At 37.7% G+C, this 22793-nt stretch overlaps 2 protein-coding genes and 1 pseudogene across 2 annotated transcripts; 2 read left to right on the top strand and 1 right to left on the bottom strand.

The window, feature by feature from the left end:
- Positions 1-1101: 1101 nt before the first annotated feature.
- LOC141821438 (putative serine/threonine-protein kinase PBL18) lies at positions 1102-3782 on the top strand (annotated as a pseudogene).
- Positions 3783-13547: 9765 nt separating this feature from the next.
- LOC141816982 (GDSL esterase/lipase EXL3-like) lies at positions 13548-15514 on the top strand. The gene is made up of 5 exons (XM_074704696.1): positions 13548-13824; positions 14199-14329; positions 14426-14656; positions 14758-15013; positions 15105-15514. The coding sequence occupies exons 1-5, from the start codon at positions 13548-13550 to the stop codon at positions 15296-15298; spliced, it is 1089 nt and encodes a 362-aa protein (XP_074560797.1). The 3' UTR covers positions 15299-15514.
- A 4472-nt stretch (positions 15515-19986) lies between these two features.
- Positions 19987-21603, bottom strand: LOC141816991 (thaumatin-like protein 1). The gene is made up of 3 exons (XM_074704705.1): positions 21455-21603; positions 20671-21376; positions 19987-20528 (listed from the first exon to the last, which is right to left on the bottom strand). The coding sequence occupies exons 1-3, from the start codon at positions 21501-21503 to the stop codon at positions 20351-20353; spliced, it is 933 nt and encodes a 310-aa protein (XP_074560806.1). The 5' UTR covers positions 21504-21603; the 3' UTR covers positions 19987-20350.
- Between the last annotated feature and the right edge of the window lie 1190 nt (positions 21604-22793).

Here is a 22793-nt window from a genome sequence, read left to right as displayed (position 1 = left end):
GGAACTCTCTTTTAAATCTGGTTAGAACTCAGGAATTACAGAGATTGGTTCCATCTTCGATATAGTTGTGCCAGAACTCTGAAATCTAATGCAACTTGTTTGTGCTAGATTCTTTTGGATGGTCACTGGGTAGTAGTAGGTCAAAAATTTAGCTAGGTATTACAGTGTCAATTGGTGTTGATATAGTTGTCCATGAGTTCATATTCCATTGACTCAAGAGCCTCAAACTGAAACTTGGCAAAAAATTTAAACTGAAATCTGTTAGCACAGCAATGGTAAATGAAGAAGTTGCTGGAAACTTAGTTCCAAGAGTTGTTGTTGGTGTTAAATGGACTTTGTTTCAGTTCCTTACCTAAACAATAAGAATGCAATTTAAATCATGAGATAAACATATTTTAACAAAACAAGCAGTTTTCATTCATCGTTACAATATTAATCATCAACATTCATATTTTATTGATCCTCCTCATTAGACTCAGTTAGTTCAACAACGTCTTCACCGCTCGACATCTCTCCATCATCTATCTCCTGGTAAGATACATTAGCATCTACAAGTAAGATGAATGTTGATTGAATCTGGGAATCTACTAAATGTATCTCCACTTCTTCATTTTGAAATGCATTATGGTGTTATGCTGTGTTGGAGTTTGATATTTCTATGGCCGAACGAGCCTTCGTACGACACACTGCCAAACCTTGGGTTTGGGATTTCAATTTTTGTTTTTTGGAGATCTGTGTTTGCCCAGATGAATCGAGGCTAATATATTAGAAAGATGGTTTCAGTTGTTCCCATTTGGATCCTGTCTAATAAGGCATATAGAAAACACCAGTCATCTGCAACAATTTGATTGTATTGAATCATTGGGCTATAAGTTCACTCAATTCATTGGATCAGATATCATTTAAGACTGGATTCTGATATGAATCATCCATTGATTTGTATACATACTTTTAGGCGTGCACATTCAACCACTTAATTTGCCATCTTGGGTGAGCAAAACAAGCATTGATACCACTTAGTAGCTTGTGGGGCAAATCCTGTACACTATTTATGCCTGAAGTGGTTATTCAAATATGAATTACAATTGTTCTTTGCCCTAACATTTCAGTTCCCATGCAGGGCATTTACTTGCAACAACAGATAGACTTGCCATCGGTCATGCATTTCTTCGGAAATTCAAGTTCAAGGAATTGAGGAGTGCCACTATGAATTTCAATGATGTTAACTTTCTTGGATGTGGAGGATATGGGATGGTCTATAAGGGTTTGATTGACGATGGTTTCTTGAAAGGAGAGAGTTGTGGATCTTTATTCCTCAAGAAAAAGAACAAGTAAGGCATCTAAGATGACTGTTGCTATGAAGAGATGTGTTGCTACCTTTAAACATGGATCACGGCAGTTTGAGGTAGTTGCTGATACCTATTTTAGTGAATAGATTCTTTTTTTCACTTTAAGTGGATTTAGATACTATTTTGATTTAATTTGTTTTATTTAAGACTGTAGCTCGTAGAATCATCATTTTATTCGTTGGACTGACTGCGGTATTGCAAATGCAATAAATTCTTCTGTTAGCTACTTGCTTAGCATACTTATCATAATTCACAAGTAGTTCAAACATGTACCTATTATTCAGATTCCATTGTATACAAATGTTCATCTTATAATTTTCATATCGTATATTCTACTTTACAAAGTGTTAAGTTGTTTATATACTGATGAATTCATGAATTCCAGCATTAGAATTGGAAAATCAAACAGAATAATTTCCACAGTTTTTGGAGGCAAATTTAAGTTGGTATATTCAATGATCCTGCTGAATTTGTGTGTCCCAACAGTAGAGATTGGAAAATCAAACTACGTTCCATAGTTTTTTGGAGACAAATTTCCATCTGTATTTTATCAAGTGCTGCCACAAATTGATTCTTATTTAATTTTGATCTTCAACAGTGAGTTCTTTACTATAATTTAGTGTCAACTCTGGAAGTTAGATCACTTAATGGAGAAGAGCTTTCATACTTCATATGCTCGGTTGTTATTATCCAATGTTACATTCACTGCCTAAAATTTTTAAACGAGTTTTTTCCCCTCATGTTTCTTTTGCAGGCTGAGTTAAACTATCTAGGGCGCTTGTTACACCCTAATGTTGTGAAACTGTTGGGCTATTGCAAGGAGGAAAGTATTATTGTTTATGAGTTCATTCCTAAAGGGAGCTTAAACAATCACCTATTTCAGAGTATATTTTTTAAGATCCTTAATGCATTATATGTTATCATTAACTAGATGAAGGAAACCAATGTTGTGGCTTAATGCAAATAATACGTTATTTCAGTTTTTGATAATTTTTCTGTGCCATGACATTAGAGATGCCAAATTTATATCTCTTGTCCTTGTCAGTTTCGATGACAAGTCACAACCTTTTCTACATGAGCAGGAACACGTTCCCACCCACTTCCTTGGAAACTGAGAGTAAAGATAGCAGTTGGGGTGGCTCGAGGTCTCGCATACTTACACACAACCCATGTCATTCATAGGGATATAAAGGCTGCCAACATCCTTCTTGACTCTGTATGTATATATTCCTTTCTTGGGCTTCTTGGATTTAATTCATTTTGGATAATGCATATTTCTGAAGCATTTTCCCCCAAAGGACTTCAATCCAAAGCTATCGGATTTCGGGTTGGCTGTGTCTGGTCCGACTGAGAGGGAATCCTATCTCTCACAAGATGTATGTGGTACCTATGGATATCTTGCTCCTGAATATCTTGCCAACGGTAATAATCATGAATATTGAAAAGCCACTCCGCCCCATTGTCTTCCATATTCTCTCATGCCAATGACATATTATTTATTCCTCCACTCTTGTTTATTAGGCTTTATAACCATCTTAATTTATCTTTCTAATCAATATATTACCACAGTGACTATATACCATAGTGTTGTCTCTTCATGCAGAATATAACTTGTGACTAAACACATTGTATACTTTCCTTCTTATTGTACTTCAGGCAAAATGAACGAGAAGATTGATGTGTATGGATTTGGAATCCTGTTGCTGGAATTGCTCTCGGGTAAGCGGTCACATGAAATCCCCACAATCAAAAAGAGCTCCAAAGATGAATGTGAAACAAGTCAACATTTCTCAACAGAAGACTGTGGAACAAGCAAAGAGATCACGGAAGATTTAAGCACAACTAAACAACAATGGTCAGAAAGTGTATTCCAGACAACTTTGCCCAACTATGAAGAAGTTGTTGATTCATGTCTCTCAGATTATAAAACTCTGACTAGATTGATGGAGCCAGAACTCCATGGACAATACCCGTTAAAAGCAGCAGTTCTTGCACTGCAGCTTGCCAAAAGCTGTGTTACCTGGGATCCTACTAGCCGACCTGCGATGCAACAAGTTATAGAGACGCTTGAGCAGATTCAAACTATTGACAACCCTCCAGTCAATTTGGGTTCTGAAAAAATTTCTGATCCTAGTTCATTCTTTTATGATGTTGATTTGTCCGTTTCTAGCACAGTGGTATATGAACCAGCTACTTTTGATGCGGATACAGAGTTATCCTTCTCGGCGTTGAAATGACAATGTTCTGTCAAAACTGAGATTTGGTGATCTGAAAAACATGTCAGGACATAGGAGATAAGATCTTAAATAGATGACTGTTCTGGTATTGGACAAATGTAGGCTAATATATTACATACGACGAAGCTAAGATTGTTTTTTATTGTAATTTGTCCACTAAGCTACAACTAGAAAACAGGCCATGCACTGCAATTTATGCCACCAATAAATATGGTAATAAATGAAGTTTGCAGAACTGTTATACAAAGAATTTGTCTGATGAGCTTTTTTTTACTTGTGATAATGAGTAATCGTTGCAATGGCTTGTTTAGGTGTAGTTTGTAGTAATTACAAGATCAGCATGGCGTACCCATTCGGACATTTCTTTTAATTCCCCTTATTTATTCTTTTAACTTAACTCCAGGAATATTTATTTTGGTAGATTATAAATTCATCTTTGGACAGTAAGTTTGAGTGAGTGAGTGAGATATTTTAGTCTTTACAGATTCTTTCTTATTTATTATCCACATAATTCTTACAAATAAAAAATGGAGCATTCATTGTATTCTCTGTAAAACAAATTTTCTATACATAAAAGCTCAATTGAATTCATGAAATGAAAATTTTAAAACTATAAATCTACGCTGTCTGATTATTCACTCTCCGCCATTTCCATTTTTGTGCGCCTGGAATTTAATTAGTTAATTCCCGGCACAAATTAATTAAATCGCGAAGCTCTATTGAGGCTAATAAAAGAGAGCACATGGTCACCGCCGTCTCTCGCGGAGCACTCCCTGAGTGGGCCACATGGAATTGAATCCCCATTCAACTCCCTCATTAAATTCAATGTTATTGGCACGGCGGTTAATTCAACGATTTTCTTGCAAATATATCATATGCACCGCATGTTCGATTTTCTCATAGAATATATCATATATTTGAGTGTTCTCTTTTGAACCGATGAAATTTATCATCCTAACAGTCTTACATGGTTAATTTTATGATCATCTATGAAGAAATAAATTGAAAAATTACAATTAACCATGACAAAAAAAAGTATTTTCTCGACATATATTCATAGTGTTCCAACTATATATATTGGATGGATTTAAAGTATAATATTTAAATTAAATGAAATGAAAATTAAAATAAAATAAAATATTAAGATTAAATGAAATAAAAATTAAAGTTAAAATAAATTATAATAGATACTAACAAAATGTGGTACCTTATAAGTTCGCGATATTCCACTACAAGAAATTCATGAAATAACGACGGAATTAAAATCCGTCGCTATAAATAGCGACGGAATATTAATTTCCGTCGCTAATTAGCGACGGAATTAAAATCCGTCGCTAATTAGCGACGAAATATTAATTCCGTCGCTAATTAGCTACGGAAATTAATATTCCGTCGCTAATTAGCGACGAAAATTAATATTCCGTCGCTAATTAGCGACGGAAATTAATATTCCGTCGCTATTTATAGCGACGGATTTTAATTCCGTCGCTAATTAGCGACGAAAATAATAATTTCCGTCGCTAATTAGCGACGGAATTAAAATCCGTCGTTAAAGTGGTGATTTTAGGGCTCCGCCGATTCTTTTCTTCGTGCACGCGCGATTTTTTGTTCTCTCTTCCGACGTTCTCTCCCGGTCTTCTCTCTCGCGCGGCTGCTCACGGCGCACACTCCCGCGGCCGGCGTTGTCTCCTCCGACGTTCTCTCCTCGCGCGACGACTTCCTACCTCCGGTGAACGCTGCTCCGACGTTGTTCTTCTCCAACAAAGCTTCTCCCTCCGGCGCTCTCCTTCCGGCAATCTCCCTCCTCTCCGGCGGTCTCCCTTCGGCAATCTCCCTCCCCTCCGGCAATCTCCCTCTCCTCCGGCGCTCTCCCTCCGGTATTCTCCCTCACCTCCGGCAGTTCCTCGCGGCTACTCTCGTCCGGCGAAATCTAGGGTTTCTATATCCTCGATCAGGGCATGCGCACCTTCTACTACGACGAATTTGTGGTAAGTCAATTTAACCACCTTATAATGAAGTTGTTTTTGTTTCCACTAATTTTTTTTTTCTTGCACCCTAACGAGTTTGGACCCTAATGCTCCTGATTAGTAGCTGTCTGCAAGGTAGGTTAGCATTTCTATTACTTTTAATTTTTTTAAAAGTTATTACTTGTAAGCATTCATTTTTCAAATAGGTTGTTATAATTAAATTATTACTAACCTATTTTTATTATCTTTTTTGTAGGATCTTCTCTTTTGGCTGGGCTTGTTTAGATAAGTTTTTGATATATTATTGTATTTTGACATTAGATACAGTATAAGTGTATCTACATATTTGTGTTGTATTCAGATATTATTGTATTAAGATTGTATTAATGTTGTATTCAAATATTTTGATATGTGGTATATTCAGATTAATGTGATGTATTTTGATATGTGGTGTATTTTGATATGTTGGTGTATTTTGATATGTTGTATCTAGAGATTAATGTGATTGTAATATTGTATTTAGAGATTTTGATATATAAACAGGAAATTCAGAAAAATAAAATAAATTATACTAAAAAAATAAATTCAATTAGCGACGGAATTAAAATTCCGTCGCTAAAAACGATTTTTTTTAAATTTTTTCCTTTAAATTAGCGACGGAATTTTAATTCCGTCGCTAAAAACGATTTTTTTTAAATTTTTTCCCTTTAAATTAGCGACGGAATTTTAATTCCGTCGCTAAAAACGATTTTTTTTAAAATTTTTTTCTTTAAGTTAGCGACGGAATTTTAATTCCGTCGCAAAAAATGATTTTTTTTAAAATTTTTTTCTTTAAGTTAGCGACGGAATTTTAATTCCGTCGCTAAAAATGATTTTTTTTTTAAAATTTTTTTCTTTACGTTAGCGACGGAATTTTAATTCCGTCGCTAAAAATGATTTTTTTAAAATTTTTTTCCTTTAAATTAGCGACGGAATTAAAATTCCGTCGCTAAAAACGATTTTTTTTAAAATTTTTTTCTTTAAGTTAGCGACGGAAGTTTAATTCCGTCGCTAAAAACGCTTTTTTTTTAAAAATTTTTTCCTTTAAGTTAGCGACGGAATTTTAATTCCGTCGCTAAAAATGATTTTTTTAAATTTTTTTTCCTTTAAATTAGAGACGGAATTTTTAAATCCGTCGCTAATTAGCGACGGAATTAAAATTCCGTCGCTAAATTTAGAGACGGAATTAAAAATTCCGTCTCTATTTATTAGCGACGGAATTTTAATTCCGTCGCTAAATTTAAAGACGGAATTAAAATTCCGTCTCTATTAATTAGCGACGGAATTTTAATTCCGTCGCTAAGATGGTCAGCGACCGAATTTTTTACGACGGTCGATTTCCGTCGCTAATCGGTCGTTAACCGAGGTTAACGACCGATTAGCGACGGAATTGGTCCGTCGCTATTTCCATTAATTTTTGTAGTGAATTCGAATAACTCGTGATGTTGTCTGTTCATCAGAAACCATCTGTATTTTTCAGATTTATTTTGATGGTCGACGAAAAATTTTCATGAGTCAAAATTAATCCATTCGAAAAATTAAATACTTGGATTAATAAAAAATATAAAAAAAAACAAAAAAAAACTATAACTATTGATTCGTTGTTTCAATTCAAGATAAAATGAAACATGTAATAACACAGCTTTATTTTATGACATGCCCGTCGATGCGTCCAAATCAATTTCCTATTGGTTTTCTAGTTCGAAACGCGTCAAATTATTTGGTAAGAGAACGTAATAATTTTAAAATAAATTATTTTTAAAAAAATTGAAACGATAAATAAATTAATTTCATTTATCAAATCGCTCTATAAAATTGCTTGATGGATGGAAATTATCTTTATTAAATTCTTTTTTTCTCTTTTCATTCAAATAATAAATACCGATTAAATTAAATAAACATTTCTCCCCCAAAAGGATATCAATATTTGTTTAATTTATAGATAAATGTATTTTTCAAAAATTTGAAAACTTTAAATTGTTCGATTTTATTCTATGAATTAAATTGTTTGTTGAAACATCGAATTAAATTGGCAGTCTTCTATTACAAAAAAAAAAGAAAGAATGGATCAAACTATATCACAAAATAATTTAAAGAAATTAAATGATGCCTGATGGTATTCTTTTTCATTTGTTCGGGATCCTCCTCTCTTTCTTCCTCCAGAACTAAAATGGTATTGGTTCTTCAGTGAATCAACTTCTGATGTCTTGCAAATCAAAGCTCATCAATTAGGAATCTGTGTTGTTGGTGTGACCCTTTTGACAGTCAAGTCAGTGATGGGGTGAGATGGGCAACAATTATGCATGCACGAGAGAGTGAAAGAGTTCGAAAAAGATGAAGAGGATTAGCTTTCGCGTGATGGAAGAAAATCATACCTGCACTTACCTTGGCAGAGCCTTATATAGCCACAGAGGTAGAAGGTCCACGAAGATTGTCACCCGAGCCTTAGGCGTGCCACGTAGATGACCACATGAGCGAAGTGTTGCTCGTTAATCGGCCACACACTGGATTCCGCATTAGGATTGACAATTGTTGGTTCGTACTCCTAGCATTGTCGAGCCGTTATCTAGGTATCGCTCTCCAAATAAGTCACCTGGCTAGGGTCGGTCTCACGTCTGTAGATATCGGAGGTTGAGATTAGAGAGAGCTCGCTTGGCCGAAATTTCTCGTTGTCAAAGAACCATTGTGGTCGTGCGGATAGAGGAGGTCGGAACTTGATGGGGCTCTATTATTATGGAGGATGTCGATTAGCGTATAAGGCCAAGATAGAGCGATGACCCGACCAGGTTTACCCCGGACAAACTATATCACAAAATAATTTGAAGAAATGATACCAATGATTCTAGTTCATGTAAAAATTGTTGTTTGTCGCAAAACTAACCGTAATTGGATCCCAACTTCGATCCCTTACCTAGCTTGATGCAGTCAAACTTAAGCATGACACAACCCAATATAATGATGCTTCGAAGATATAATACCCTAGTTCACGTATTCATTTACCGTGTTTTATTTTGCTTGAATGAATCAAATTTTGATCAAAAAATGTTTCTTTAGTTGTAGTAAAATTTTATTGATGCAAAAGGAACTGAAGATTTTTATTACTATTTTTGATAATTTTTATTTTTTTGATATTTTTGGTGTTTAGAGTATTTTTGATAATTTATATCTTTTGTATTTTAGGATTGTGGGTCTGTTTAGGATTTTTAAGATTTAGAATCTATTGAGATTTATTTCTTTTTTGTTAGAATTTTTTTTGTCTTTTGAATCTTAAGATTTTGAGTCTATTTAAAATATTTATTTAAGTTGTTTTGAATAATTTTGATCTTTTGAATAAGAATTTAAGGTCGTGTTGTTTCTTCCCGTTGAGTTTTTTTTCTGTTAGGATTTTTTTTCCTTTTGCATCTTAGGGGTTTAGTTTGAATCTATTTAAACTATTTGTTTAAGTTATTTTGAATAGTTTTGAACAATAAGAATTTACGACTGTGATTGCCTATTTCCTAATATTCTATAGGGTTAATGTGATATTCGTATGCGAATCAACGAATTCAATAGTTTCCACTATGTCAGTTGGTATCAACAATAATATTGTGTCATCATGTCGTCGAGGAGACAATTGCATGTTGATAACGTTTATGTTGAACGTGACATGGAGTAGCGAGTTCGGACGAACGGATGGAGTTGATGATGAATCAACTAATAGCGAAGATGGGTGAGATGATGGGGAATGTGAATAGAAGGAGTCTTATGCAATAACAATTATCAGATCAATTCGAAAGAAGAAGAAGAGAATGATACTTATAAAGAAGAGGTTCCCAGCAGGCAATGCAGAGTAGTAGTAGAGGAGGACTGCAAGCATTGGAAGACAAGTATGAGAGCTCAACTTCCTATGTTTCATGGCAACCTACAACTTAAGAAGTTTCTGGACTGGCTAGCTTCCATAGAGGAAATTCTGGATTTTAAAAAGGTGCCAGAAGGCAGGTGTGTGCCCTTGGTTGCGACTAGATTGCATGGGAGGACAATGGCATAGTGGCAACAGTTGAAATTAACTTGAAACAGATTGGGTATGGAAAATTATCACGTGGTGAAGATGAAGAAGCACATGCAAGAGACCTTTTTGTCGTACAATTTTCAACGATTAATGTATCAGAGATTGTAGAACTTGAAGCAAGATACTTGCTTCGTGGATGAATATACCATCGAATTTTTTCAATTAAGCGCGAGGAACGAAATACAAGAAACTGAAGACCAGTTGGTGACATGCTATATTAGGGGTTGAGATATCAGATTCAAGATACTGTGTATATGTTTAATCTCATTTCTGTGTCTGCTGCACACCAAAGGGCAGTATTGGTTGGTGCTAAAAATATATACGACATAATAACGAAATATTTCCTATGTACATTGTGAGTGGAGGTCTTGGTGGTGGTGGTGGTGTTACTGCTAGGGTTGGTAACAAAGATGTTAAACAATCTAGTAAAGGAAGTGATAATAGTGGTGGTATACGATGTTTCAACTGTAAAGAGATTGGGCATAGGTTGTCAGAGTGCAAGAAGGTTGCAAGGATAAAGCATTGTTTATTGAAAATGATGATTGTGAAGAAACTGTAGTAGAGGTCACCAACGTATGATGAGGAGGTTGTTGATGAAGTGTTATTGGAAGGTGACGTCAGGTTGGCATTAGTGGTTTAACATTCCTATTTAACGTCAAAATTTGTAGTGGATGATGATTGATTGCGGAGTAATATTTTCTAATTGACATGTACCATCCTTGGCAAAGTATGTCGTTTTGTGATTGATGTTGAAAGTTGTGAAAATATTGTGTCTGCTGAAGTTATATAGAAATTGAATATTCAAATAGAACATTATCTAAACCTTATAAATTGGTGTGGCTTAAGAAATGTGAGAAGGTATCAGTGTCTAGAAAGGCTTTTGTGTCTTTTCTGTTAGTATGAAATATAAAGATGTCATTTGTTGTGATGTAGTGGCTATGGATGCTTACAACCTTTTGTTGGGTAGACCTTTGCGATATGATTGAGAGGTGCATCATGATGGATGAGCTAATACTTATAAATTTTATGTTCGAGGGAGACAAAATTATGCTACTACTTGGCAGACAAGCAATGGAATAATCAAAACCTACAGGTGAGGGGTAACTTTATTATCCATGACTAAGTTGGTATTAGAACTTTAGATCCCATGTATGATCATCGTGGTCGTGATAGGTAGGTTCCAGCTAAAAAATTAAAGCTTCTCACCGTGATCGTAGCACATGAAACAAGATACTTGAAGATTTACATAAATAAGTCACAGAGTTATCCTAGGATTTAACGATGCAAGATCTTGGAGATCGTGAAATACGTGGTCGTGATTGTGACAGACAGGTTTCCGACAGAGGAAGTCTTAAACTGTGATCGTAGTACCTAAGATCTTAAAGTTGTAAGTTCTTTTATTTTAATTTGGATAAAAATTTTCTTGAGAAAGATATAGACGACAAGATCGAAATAGTCGGCGATCCAATTTATGACGATGATGAAGTGGATGAAATTGTTGATGAAGTTGGTGATGACGTGTTGCAAGTTTTGAACACTGAGAATTTTCTTGATAGAGGTACCATTGGCATAAAAGAATTTTCATATTTAAGTTCTGTTCAAAACGATGAGAAAGAAGAAATTTCATATGGTAGATTATTTGAGGATGCAATACGTGTCATATCGAAGGATAGCGTAGATGAGAAATTTCTTGCAGATGAGTAGAATCTAAATATGTGATTTTTCAACTTACGGATACAAAAGTCCAACAATTTCTAGTAGATTTTATTGATTTGGTGTCAAATGATCTTCCTCCTAGGCGGTCACCAGACACTACTTTAAACTTGAGGATGAGTTTTTTCAACTCAGGACAACCGATACAGGAGAATTCGAAGATTTTTATTACTATTTTTAAGTTTTTTAATATTTAAAATATTTTTGATAATTTCTATCTTTTGTATTTTTAGAATTTTGAGTCCGTTTAACATTTTTAAGATTTAAAATTTGCTAAGATTTTTTTCTTTCTTTTGCGTCTTAGTACTTGAGTCTATTTAAATAATTATTTAGTTGATATTTAGGGTAAATTATTGATAAATAATATTTTTCAATAACGTCGTTTATTTTTACTATCTCCTAATATTCTTCCAAATTAATAAATTTTAAAAGATTATTTTCAATGCGTCCAATGTCATCTATTTAATTTTCTTAGCGATGGTTTTAAATCTCAATTAATAGTTGGTAGATAACTATCTGTATCTGCATTAAGATACAGCTAACTCACACAATCGACGGCAAGTTAAGTTTTATACATAATAAATGAAATTTAAAAAAAATCATCAAATATGTATCAACTAATTGTCAATCAAGCTGCTCATCGGGCGATGCCGCCCCGCTTGAATCAGTCACCGTCAATCATATGATTAGTGGCTTATTGCATCGGATGGCTAATGACATCAAGGTTCTTCATGCAAATTCATATTGCAATCAAAGGATGCTGGGCATCTGGATTGGCTGTCGTATGCGTTTCCCGATTTACCCTGATGGTCGGTGGGAAATTTCCGTAGGACCGGACCGACCACCCCCAGAGATGTGGCTACTGAGATTATCATTTTTTTTTTCATGCAAATTCATATGAAAAGAGCATATATAATTTAACCATCGGATATAACTTTACTTAAATATGGTGTCATAGGTGCCTTGATTTGGTATGAAAGACTAGATCTTTTATCTAAATTTCTATATATGGATAAAGAAATAAAATGACTATCGACCCTTAAAACATATAGAAATTTTTTGGTTTGTTGTCCATATTTAAATTGATAATTATTAATGGCATGCTACCTTTTCAGAATATGACAAACTTTTCTTTCCCGTTGTGAACTTGTTTACTTTGATTTAGTATGAATCTATTAAGACAAGAACAAATGATTTATCTTTATTTTAGTCTAGTGGTCTAGTTCAATTTTAACCGGATACACATCCCTAACTACGTACCAATCTTCCTGTGGCCCCAATATCATTCCAAACTAAAGAATTTGGAAAGCACATGATTGTGTCTTGTCATCTCCTTCTCCTTTTCACTTCAATTTAAAGCTCATCAATGAGGCAGCTCCCTGCTTTGCCTTATTGAGAAGAGAAACCCATTCCTATCTATAGACATAAAACTGATCTCCCAAACATTGTAGTACTAGTACTCAACGTGAATGCATGATTTCTTAAAGGAACTTGCCCTTCTTAACCATGCATCCTAGGAAGCCTCTTCTAACAACTTCTTCGTATGGACCATAATAAGTAAATTAATTAAACCTTTTAGGGAATTAATGCACTAGTGTAAAAACAATAGTATTAAAGGGCATTCACCCCTGGCCCTAAGAATATATTCTTGCACTCGTGTATCAACTTTGGACTAAGCTAGGCTTAATGATTTGCCTCACCTTAATTATACACAAGCTTACGTTAATCATGCACCTCATCTCTACTGACAAGGTTAGGATTATTGGTCAGGCGGCTAGTTATTTCGATTCCTGGAGATGCAGCACGGCAAGATTCAGCATGTGATTCTTCAATATAGTGATGCCCTTAACCTAACCATAGGGAGGTAGGTGCGCACTGACAGAAACACTGACGATGGCTGGCTCGTCCAGCGACACACAACTCATGGGCATGAATGCATGGCTTTAACTCTTGTGGGAAAATCGGACACACTGAACTATTTACGTGCCGATCCTCTCAACTATATCTGCACTGAAACCATTAATTAATCCCTGAGCCAGTTGTCGATAGGGTTCTGAGCCAAGAACAGTCAGAGCCGAAGCTAGCTAGCCTCAATCATTGACCCTGCAGTTACGTGATCTGTCGCCTGCGTGGGCAGTTTAATTGGCTATAAGAAAGGGATGCGCTCGCCCTGCCTCCCCACTGCTCGCTGGGAATGGAGTTCATGGGAGCTCAGCAGCTGGTCCTCGTCGGGCTCATGCTGCTGCACCTGCCGCTCGCTCCCGCGATGTCTGGGGATGCCCTTAACCGGACGATGGCGGCGGCGCCCGTGGTGCCGGCGATCATCGCCTTCGGGGACTCCATCGTCGACCCGGGCAACAACGACGTGCTCGCCACCCCCATCAGGTGCGACTTCCCGCCCTACGGTCAGAACTTCCAGAGCGGCGCCACCGGGAGGTTCTCCAACGGCTTCATCCCTACGGATCTGATAGGTGCGTGCGCAGTGTGGCAACTTCTTGTTTCTCTGTTACGATTGCTAAATTTGAAGTGAGCTTTTTTGGTATTAACAAAAATGTAAGAAATTAATAAACAAGTGCACGAACTATTTAAAGATATATAAGCATATAGCTGGTGAAGTACAGAATTAATTAATACCTCGATTCAGATCTGACTGATGCACAGTTTGATCCTACCACAATAAAAAATATAAAATTGTTTGTGGACATGCCGAGTCTCTATCCAACTCCACCAACTTTCTTACGGTTCTTCAATGCTCATACATGAAAACGCATTATCTCCAAGATTACAAAAACTTGTATAGGTAGCTGAAAAGTTAGTATTTTTCACATAAATTCTTATCGTGCAGCTCAAAGGTTAGGTGTGAAGCAATTACTTCCCCCGTACCTTGGTGTGGATCTCTCACCTGAAGACATCTTAACCGGTGTCAGCTTTGCCTCCGGTGCAACTGGCTATGACCCCCTCACGCCCATAATCCTGGTGATAATTAATTAATCAATCTGAATTATTATTCTTAATTTGTTCCATGAAATCCATGTGCGGGTGCTGATTACTGACTTGCTGATCTTGTTTAAGAATGTGATACCGATGAAGAAGCAGCTCGATCTGTTCAGTGAGTACAGATCGCGGCTGTATTCCATTGCCGGCGCAGATAGAGGCGCGGAGATCATCTCTCAAGCCCTGTTCGTTATTTGCGCAGGAACTGATGATCTCGCAAACACTTATTACATCACCCCTTTCAGGAGGAACTATGACGTTCCTTCCTACGTCAACTTGTTGATCTCTTCTGCTTCAGAATTCATCAGGGTGCCTGCCTGAGTAACTTAATTAGCTGCATGGTTACAGATTTAAGTAGCTATTGACTTTGATATATATGCTGTTTAATTTGCCGTGGCTGCTCATTTCAGCAAGTAGTAGGAATCGGAGCGACCAGGATTGGATTTGTGGGTCTTCCGCCCATCGGCTGCGTGCCGTCGCAGAGAACTCTCGCAGGAGGGAAAGAAAGGCGATGCGTCGATGCTCGGAACCAGGCGGCGCAGCTATTCAACTCTAGAATTCAAGCTGTCATCAAAGGGCTTTCAGCAGAGTTTCCTGGGGTGAGAATTGTCTACATCGGCATATACGACATCATTCTCGATCTTGTTCAGAGGCCTGGCCATTATGGTGACTGCATGCTGACCTCTCTTCTCTCTTCCATGTAAGTTAATTTCTTCCATTGGGCGATCGAGATTATGAATTCTCGCTCTTTCTGCAGGATTCACAGAGTCCGAAAGAGGGTGCTGTGGAACTGGAGAACTGGAGGTCACTCTCTTGTGCAACAGCAAGACAGCAACCGCTTGCAGTAATGTCGATGAGTATGTGTTCTGGGACAGCTACCACCCCACGGAAAAGGCTTACAGGGTTGTAGTGAATGACATTCTTAACAAGAACCTGAGATACTTGGTCTGAAAACCAGGAGGGAAATTATACTGAATATGGCACTGCAATTATTGCCTTTTAGCCATTGGTTGATTATTGTTTGGGCCTTATTAGTGTTTCCTCTTTGATGTAATCTGATTTACAGGCCAGTTATCAATGAAGTCCAGAGAATGTAGTAGTTTATGGTTCTTTCTGCGCCAGTATGTATTTGATATCACTTCGATTAGATGACATGAAATATTAAGTACTGCCTCTAGCTCACTGCAAATGGGCTTCTAGCTAGATCTATATTGAATTAAACGATGTAGATAAGAATTAGGCATCAATTTTTTTTATCCATATTCCATTAAGTTTGGATATATATATAATATTGTCTCAGCTGTTAGATGACTGAAAACGTGAGAGCAGGAATAAATTAAGGATTAGATGTTAGAACTAGATTGAATCCATATATATCTCTACAATGGTATAATATTGTCCATTTTGAATTCACACCCTCTTGATTTTTTTTTTGGGTATTACCCAAAAAGCCTCGTACCAATGAGATATTTTCCATCATATAACCCTAGGATCTTTTTCATATATTTCCAATGTGGGACTTTAATTGTATTCCAACAATCTACCTCTCAAACAAAGGATCACTAGGAGCCTCCTTTAACGGTCCCAATGAACCCCTTATTGGTACGGATCCCAATGGACTCGCCCCCTTAACAGTCCCAACGGACTCCTTATTGGTACAAATTCCAACGGATCCGCCCCCTTAACGGTCTCAACAGATCCCTTATTAGTACGGATCCCAACGGATCTGTCCCCTTAACGGTCCCAACGGACCTCTTAATAAGAGCTCCCACCTCATGGACCTGCTCTGATACCACTGTTAGATCCAGATGGAATTCATATATATTTCCATAATGGTACGATATTGTCCACTTTGAGCCCACACCCTCATGGTTTTATTTTTAGGTGTTATCCAAAAGGTCTCGTATACCAATGAGATATTTTTCATCTTATAATCTCGGAATCTTTTTCATATATTTTCAATGTGGAACTGTATTCCAATATTAGAAACATAATGGAAATTTTCATTGTACATTATATTTACATGTGATATTTTATTACATAGCCGCACGTAATTGATTTCTAATCAAATTAAAATTAACATAAACTAACAGAGCTAGCTCAATGCGTTTGAAAAAACTACAACAAAGCATTAATGATGGCACGAATAGTAGTAAATTAATTACAAAGTCGCTTAGCAACATATATTTTAGTCAAACGATTACTTTCTTTTTACTGATCAGTCTGTGTGATCCTTTTTCTTTATCCTCCCATCGTCATCCATAGATAATTAATGCATCTTCTACGTGGGATTCTCATTTATGTGATGTAAAGTCGCATGGATGACCTATACAGTCGATATTAATTCTAAATTTTAAATCTTAAATTAAATCTAATCTCCTTCTGTCACTGCTCATGTTTGCATGCACCCTGCAGCAAAAGCCATTCATGCATAAAGTTTTCTCCTTGCATCACTGTTGCTGGCGTGGATACCCTTGACTTCTTATAGATGAGGATAAGTTATGGTGTCAGAGAAAAGATACTGAAAGGAAAAGCAAAATTTTATTTTGCCACTTTCTGAGCTCGATCGAGTGATCTATACATCATAGTTGAGTTGGATTTTATTATATATTTATCATGATAATGTTGAATACTTTTGATGATGTCCTTGCTCGAGCTCTTCCTCTCCAAAATGCTTTTTGAGTCGAGGTTACAGTGGTTTCCTAATTGGCTAAGATCTGAAGGCACGATCACTATGATGTTTAAATCAGCACCGGATATTGAAAAAGAAAATTCGGAGAGATACGAGAGAAAAAGAGAAAGAGTAATGCGTAATGGAGAAGAGTTATCCTCGCACGTAAGAAGAAAATCATATATTTAACTTACCTTTCCTGGTTGGTATATATATAGCCGATGAAAGGAATCTTCACATGGCTGTCTTTGGAGAGGCAATTAGAGAACTGAGGAGCGACTGAAGGATTAAGTCTACATTAGTGGCTTAAATCTTCATAGTATGCGCTTACACTTAGACTTGATTAACACACAAAATTAATTATCATTAAGAAAATTAAATTTTAATTAAGTGATATAATTCTTGTAGCATCAAGGGGGATTTAAGTTAAATGAATGTAGATTAAATGTATAGATCCAATAATCCGATTTGTTAACATTGATGGGTTGTTAACAAGTATGAGTTTTATGGTGGATGGTCTCGATAGGATGGGCCAAGGTATATAAGGGAAGAAACCTCATTCATTTGGGCATATTGCTGAATTAAGCTTCAGCATCTTCCTCCTCTCTTCCCCATTAAGACAGAGTAAGGATTGTTATCTCTTATTCATGTAGAAGACTTCCGTTGCATTACATGAATCCTTCCGATGACAAGTAAAAATCAATGGCTCTTGTGTTAGATTCAGATTAGACTTCGCTTGCCATTAGCATTCAATTTTCAGTTTAGCCTTATTGATGATGATAAATTTGATCATGTTTAGATGCATCATTGATTTAGTTCCTATGCATCGTATTGTTATTCCTTTCAGCGGCAATCATTGAATCGCACCTTCAAAAATCCACGTAGATAGCGCGTGCTCGCCAACTCTCCTTCTGAGGGATAGTTAGGGGACAAGAGGAATCTCCACGTGGGATGCCATATATGTACCCACCAGTTATCCACTAGTGAGGTAGTTAAGAGACCGTCATTGAAGAGATTCTTCAATTAGGATGTTGCATACTCACCAACAGATATTCATTTATGGGGCAGTTAGGGCACCAAGAGGCGATAACTGTTGAGGAGAATCTTCATGTGGATAGTGCATGACCACCAGATCATCAACAGTTTAAATTGACTACCAATTTGGCTCGAGCACTTAGTTTTAAGATGTGTCTCTTGAACCCGAGTGGGATGTCACTGAATGCAAGTTAAGTGCTCGGGGATGTTGCTTTGAAAATGGATGTTTAGTGCTCAGGGATGCTAACCACATTTAGTGCTTGGGAATGCTGCTCTGAAGACAGATGTTTAGTGCTTGAGGCAGTTAGGGCACCAAGAGGCGATAACTGTTGAGGAGAATCTTTGCGTGGATAGTGCATGACCACCAGATCATCAACAGTTCAAATTGAGTACCAATTTAGCCGAGCACTTAGTTTTAAGATGTGTCTCTTGAACCCGAGTGGGATGTCACTGAATGCAAGTTAAGTGCTCGAGGATGTTGCTTTGAAAATGGATGTTTAGTGCTCAGGGATGCTGACCACATTTAGTGCTTGGGAATGCTGCTCTGAAGACAGATGTTTAGTGCTTGAGGGATGCTAACTATATTTAGTGCTCGAGAATGCCGCTTTAGAGATTAATGTCTATTGCTCGATCAGATATATATCGACCTCAAGCAATCTTCTCAAGTCCGATTAAGATGTTATTAGATGAAGGTTAAATATTCAAAGAAAAATATTGACAATCCGAGAGTATTTGAAAAATAGACCTGACCAATCAAAAAGTCAAACAGACCACTCAAAAAATAACCCAAGTAGCATTAACTTTCAAATCATTTTTTTATTATTATATTTAATTGATATTAGATATCCAATCTTTCAACCAACTAATCTTAAAATGACAGATTTCGTAGATAGAAAAACACTTATAATGAATAGTCCAACAATCCAATGTTCCGTCCATTGAAAGAAACTTGTCTGATAATTCATCTTAGCTAGGAATGAGAAACACTAAACTACCCCCACCATTACTGTTACCCGGGACAACTTTCAAATCATTTTACATAATACTGTAGAAGGTTCATGTTCGTCGTCCATCTACCGACTGCAATCGATGCGTGAGCTGGATTTCCTCAAATCTGACGACAGATCGTGTCAGTATCTAATATATGACAACGACGTCATAAGAAGCAAAGGGAGGATATACTACTAATTAGATTCGACATTTCTTCTCAGCGCTAGCTAGCTTGCTAAATGCATCCTCCGAATTAAGACGATGTGATTCTTTCAACAGATAAATTAAGGAAATTAAATGATCCTATTGCCCACTGATGATGATATATATATATATATATATAATTATGCTTTAATTTAATCCTAGAGATGAAATTAAAGTATTGCCTAGTGACTCTATAGTGACACTCAAGTCAAGTTAAATTACCTCTTAATTAATGACCTTATCCAATCCTCTTTAATTACTTGTGCTACTTCGTCACGCACTTTTAGTGGATTTTCAACGACGCCAAAAGCAAACCGGATTTGTTCACACCAAAGCTCATGATGCTGATGCATTGTGGATTCCTACATGGACGTGTTTTATAATAAAATAATAATAATAAAAAGAAAAAGAAAAAGAAATTATCATTGTTCTTGTATTATTATTGGTGAATCTAGTAAAGAAATTAGATGAGGTGCCCAAAACAAATGTGGCGAGAAGACATAAACTTTTTAAGTATGTGCTTCTAAAATGAACAAGATTTGATGGTGGATTCAATAAAGGTCTTTTAAAAAAAAATTAGTGGGGAGAAGAGTTAACGACTGTGATTTTTTCTAATCTCTTGTTTAAAATACCTTTCTTGACAGGATAATATTGTTTTTTTTAAAAAAAATAAACTTGTTTGGAACAATTGTCCTTTTGTTATTTATATTTTCAAAATTTTAAATTAAAAAAAACTCAGTGTCATTATGCTTCTGTAAGCCAAATATTATTGTATAAGTGAAATTTCCATATTAAGAACTGAACTACAATTTTCTCTAACAAAACAAATTAAAAAAAAAGAATAATTCTCACACGCATTGATGGAGAAGAAGAAAATTTAAATGTCCCTTTACTAGTGTCCCACTTTGTCTCTCCGTCATAAATACCCACTTTTCTGTTGGTGAAGCATGTTCTGCCTTCCGTCGCGACGTGTTTCTTTGAGGGAGTAAATTAAGAGGGTCTGATTTAATCAGAGTACGAATAGGTGTAGACGCCCAACGGCCGAAAATATGGCAGAGCCCACGTGACCGAAGCATGGCCGGCCGCACTAGATGACACAGCTTCTACGCGATCACCGCGAGGACGGCGGCGAGCGCCATCAGCACAGCTGGCCTGCGTGGAAAATAGAGCGCGGCGCCGCCGCTGGATTGCTCGCCGCCCACGTATACCATCGTGTTGTTGTTGACGGTGGCGCTCGACGAAACACCCACCGCCTGCGGGTTCAACTCCGACGATTTCTGGCTGTTCGACACAAAAAAAAGAAAGGCTTTTGTTAGAACAGTGGATTCCGTTGCGTAAGCAATCAATTAATGTCAACTGTGACTGGCAGCCGATGAAGATGGATCAGATGTTCTCAAGACCGGATTAAGGCGGCTCAGCTGACCTTGTGGTGCTGGGGCAGAAGGTGATGAGGTAGTTGGTGGAGCCGGTGGCGCAGGTGAAGGTGGAGGTGGCGTCGTCGTAGGCGTAGCTGTACGCCCTGGGGCACGCGTTCTTGAAGAATTGAGAGTAGGACGACGGCTTGCAGGTGTCAGGGTTGCCGTACTCGCCGCTGCAGCAGTACTCCGGCGTCCCGAAGGCCTCGCACGCGCTCTTGCACGCCACGCCCTGGCTGCCGCCGTCGGAGCTCGCGAGGACCACCTTGAGGTCCGACGGGCACAGGGCGTTGAGGTCCACCAGGCACCCCGTGGAGCTGCACGTGCCGCCGGAGCCGCCCTCCGGAACCACCAGCATCGGGAGGTTGTACCCGTCGACGAGGCTGACGTCGAAGAAGTCCATTCCACCGCTTCCGTCGAGCGTGAACTCCGCGAGGGTGGCAGGCGGGGCGGCGCCGCCGCCGGAGCACTCGACGGCGCCCGATCCGCAGTCGCCGGACCCGCAGGTAAACTTGCCAGTGGAGTCGGTGGAGCAGTGGGTGCGGCCCCAGAGTCGGCCGGACCACGCGGAGGGCGCGTCCAGGCTGCGCGACTCGCCGGACTGCAGAGCGAATCCAGTGGTCGGCAGCGGCGCAGTGCCAGCGCCGGAGAGCAAGCCGGGCCAAACGGTCTGCTGGCAGTTGTTCGTCAGGGTGAACGTTACGGCCAAAGCCCCTGAAAACAGAGCACGATCAGTCAAAAAAAACAGGAGAAACAGAGCACGCGATTCGTAAGAAACAACAAAGAACTCACCTTCAATCGACAAGACAGCGAATGCGAGACCGACCAAAACTCCGGCCATCTTGCTTGCGGAAACAGAAGACGTGGAACGGTTTGAGTTCGTTCTCCCGTTACCACACCCTTATCAGCTTAGCAGCGATCGGATGGGGAAAACGAGGAGAACAGGTTTAAGGGGGAATCTGCAGCAACGGCGTGGTAGTGAATTTATAGAGGAGAATGCAAAGGTCGAATTGTCAAACACATGATGAACGTTGCGCTATGGAGCGACGCCACTGGGGACCAGCTGACAAGGTTTTGACGATGCAGGGAAATCGACGGCGTTGATTAATAGCTGCCACACGTGTAGCCGTTCATCGATATAGCCGTCAAATTGAGTTAGACCCGTCAGATTGGTCCGTCCCGCCAAGAAATTTAAGTAGATTGGGTTGAAATTTTATCAACCTATTTTAAGATGGGTTGAGGTGGATTGGCCCGTCTAGGCCTGCGACCCGCATGGGTTGGCCCGCGGGTTGAGAAAGTTTATTTATTTATTTTAAATTTTAAAATTAAAGTATAAAACTTAATGAATTAGTGGGTTTCATCTATTTAAAATACAATTTAAGCTTAAAAATTATAATTCAAATTTAAAATTTTCAACTTAATCAATTTAAATTATACTTCAAACTTAAAATTTTTAATATTTTTAATATTTTTTATTTTTTAACAGGCCCGCGGGTTGGCTCGCCTAACTCGCGGCCCGCCTTGAGTTGGGTTGGGTTGGAGATTTTCCAACCCGTCAAATTGGTGGGTTAATCCGCCCCGCCCCGCCATATGATGGGTCCGTCATGGGTTAGCCCGTCCGTCATGGATTGACCCGTTTGACAGTTCTATTCATCGATCCTATGTGATAATTAAGAATGATTTGGAGTAGTATGGAAATAAATTTAAATTTCAATAAGATGGAGTATTTTACTGATCAGCGTATAAATTATATTTCAAATTTATTTTTAAAAAATCAATTATTTTCAAACATTTGAGAATTGTTATTGAAGGCTTCCGATATATAATTGAGTTGATTATGATAGAGTAAAATTATAGAAGATCTATCGTGGTCAATTATAATTTTTCAATTTACTTCTTATAAATAATTGTGAAACCTTTGAAATGATAGATTTCATTTTTATAGAAGAGAATTGTTATTGAAGTTTTAGATTTGAGATTTTTCTTCGACAAAAGATTTTACACGAGAACTTATTTTGGTGTTGACATGGACAACCAAATCTTCTTTTTTCTTGGAAGTTTCGCCAATATAATCCGATCCGGTTCTGACCAGTCAATTAATCGGAGTGATCTACGACCAGTCAATGTCGCC

Source organism: Curcuma longa, chromosome 2 (genome assembly GCF_044706935.1).
Source record: "Curcuma longa cultivar G26 ecotype Majalengka, Jawa Barat chromosome 2, ITB_CL_G26_1.1, whole genome shotgun sequence".
In the NCBI taxonomy this organism is placed as follows: Eukaryota; Viridiplantae; Streptophyta; class Magnoliopsida; order Zingiberales; family Zingiberaceae; genus Curcuma; species Curcuma longa.
Note: the sequence above shows the minus strand (reverse complement) of the source record. Positions and strands in the feature narration are given on the sequence as shown.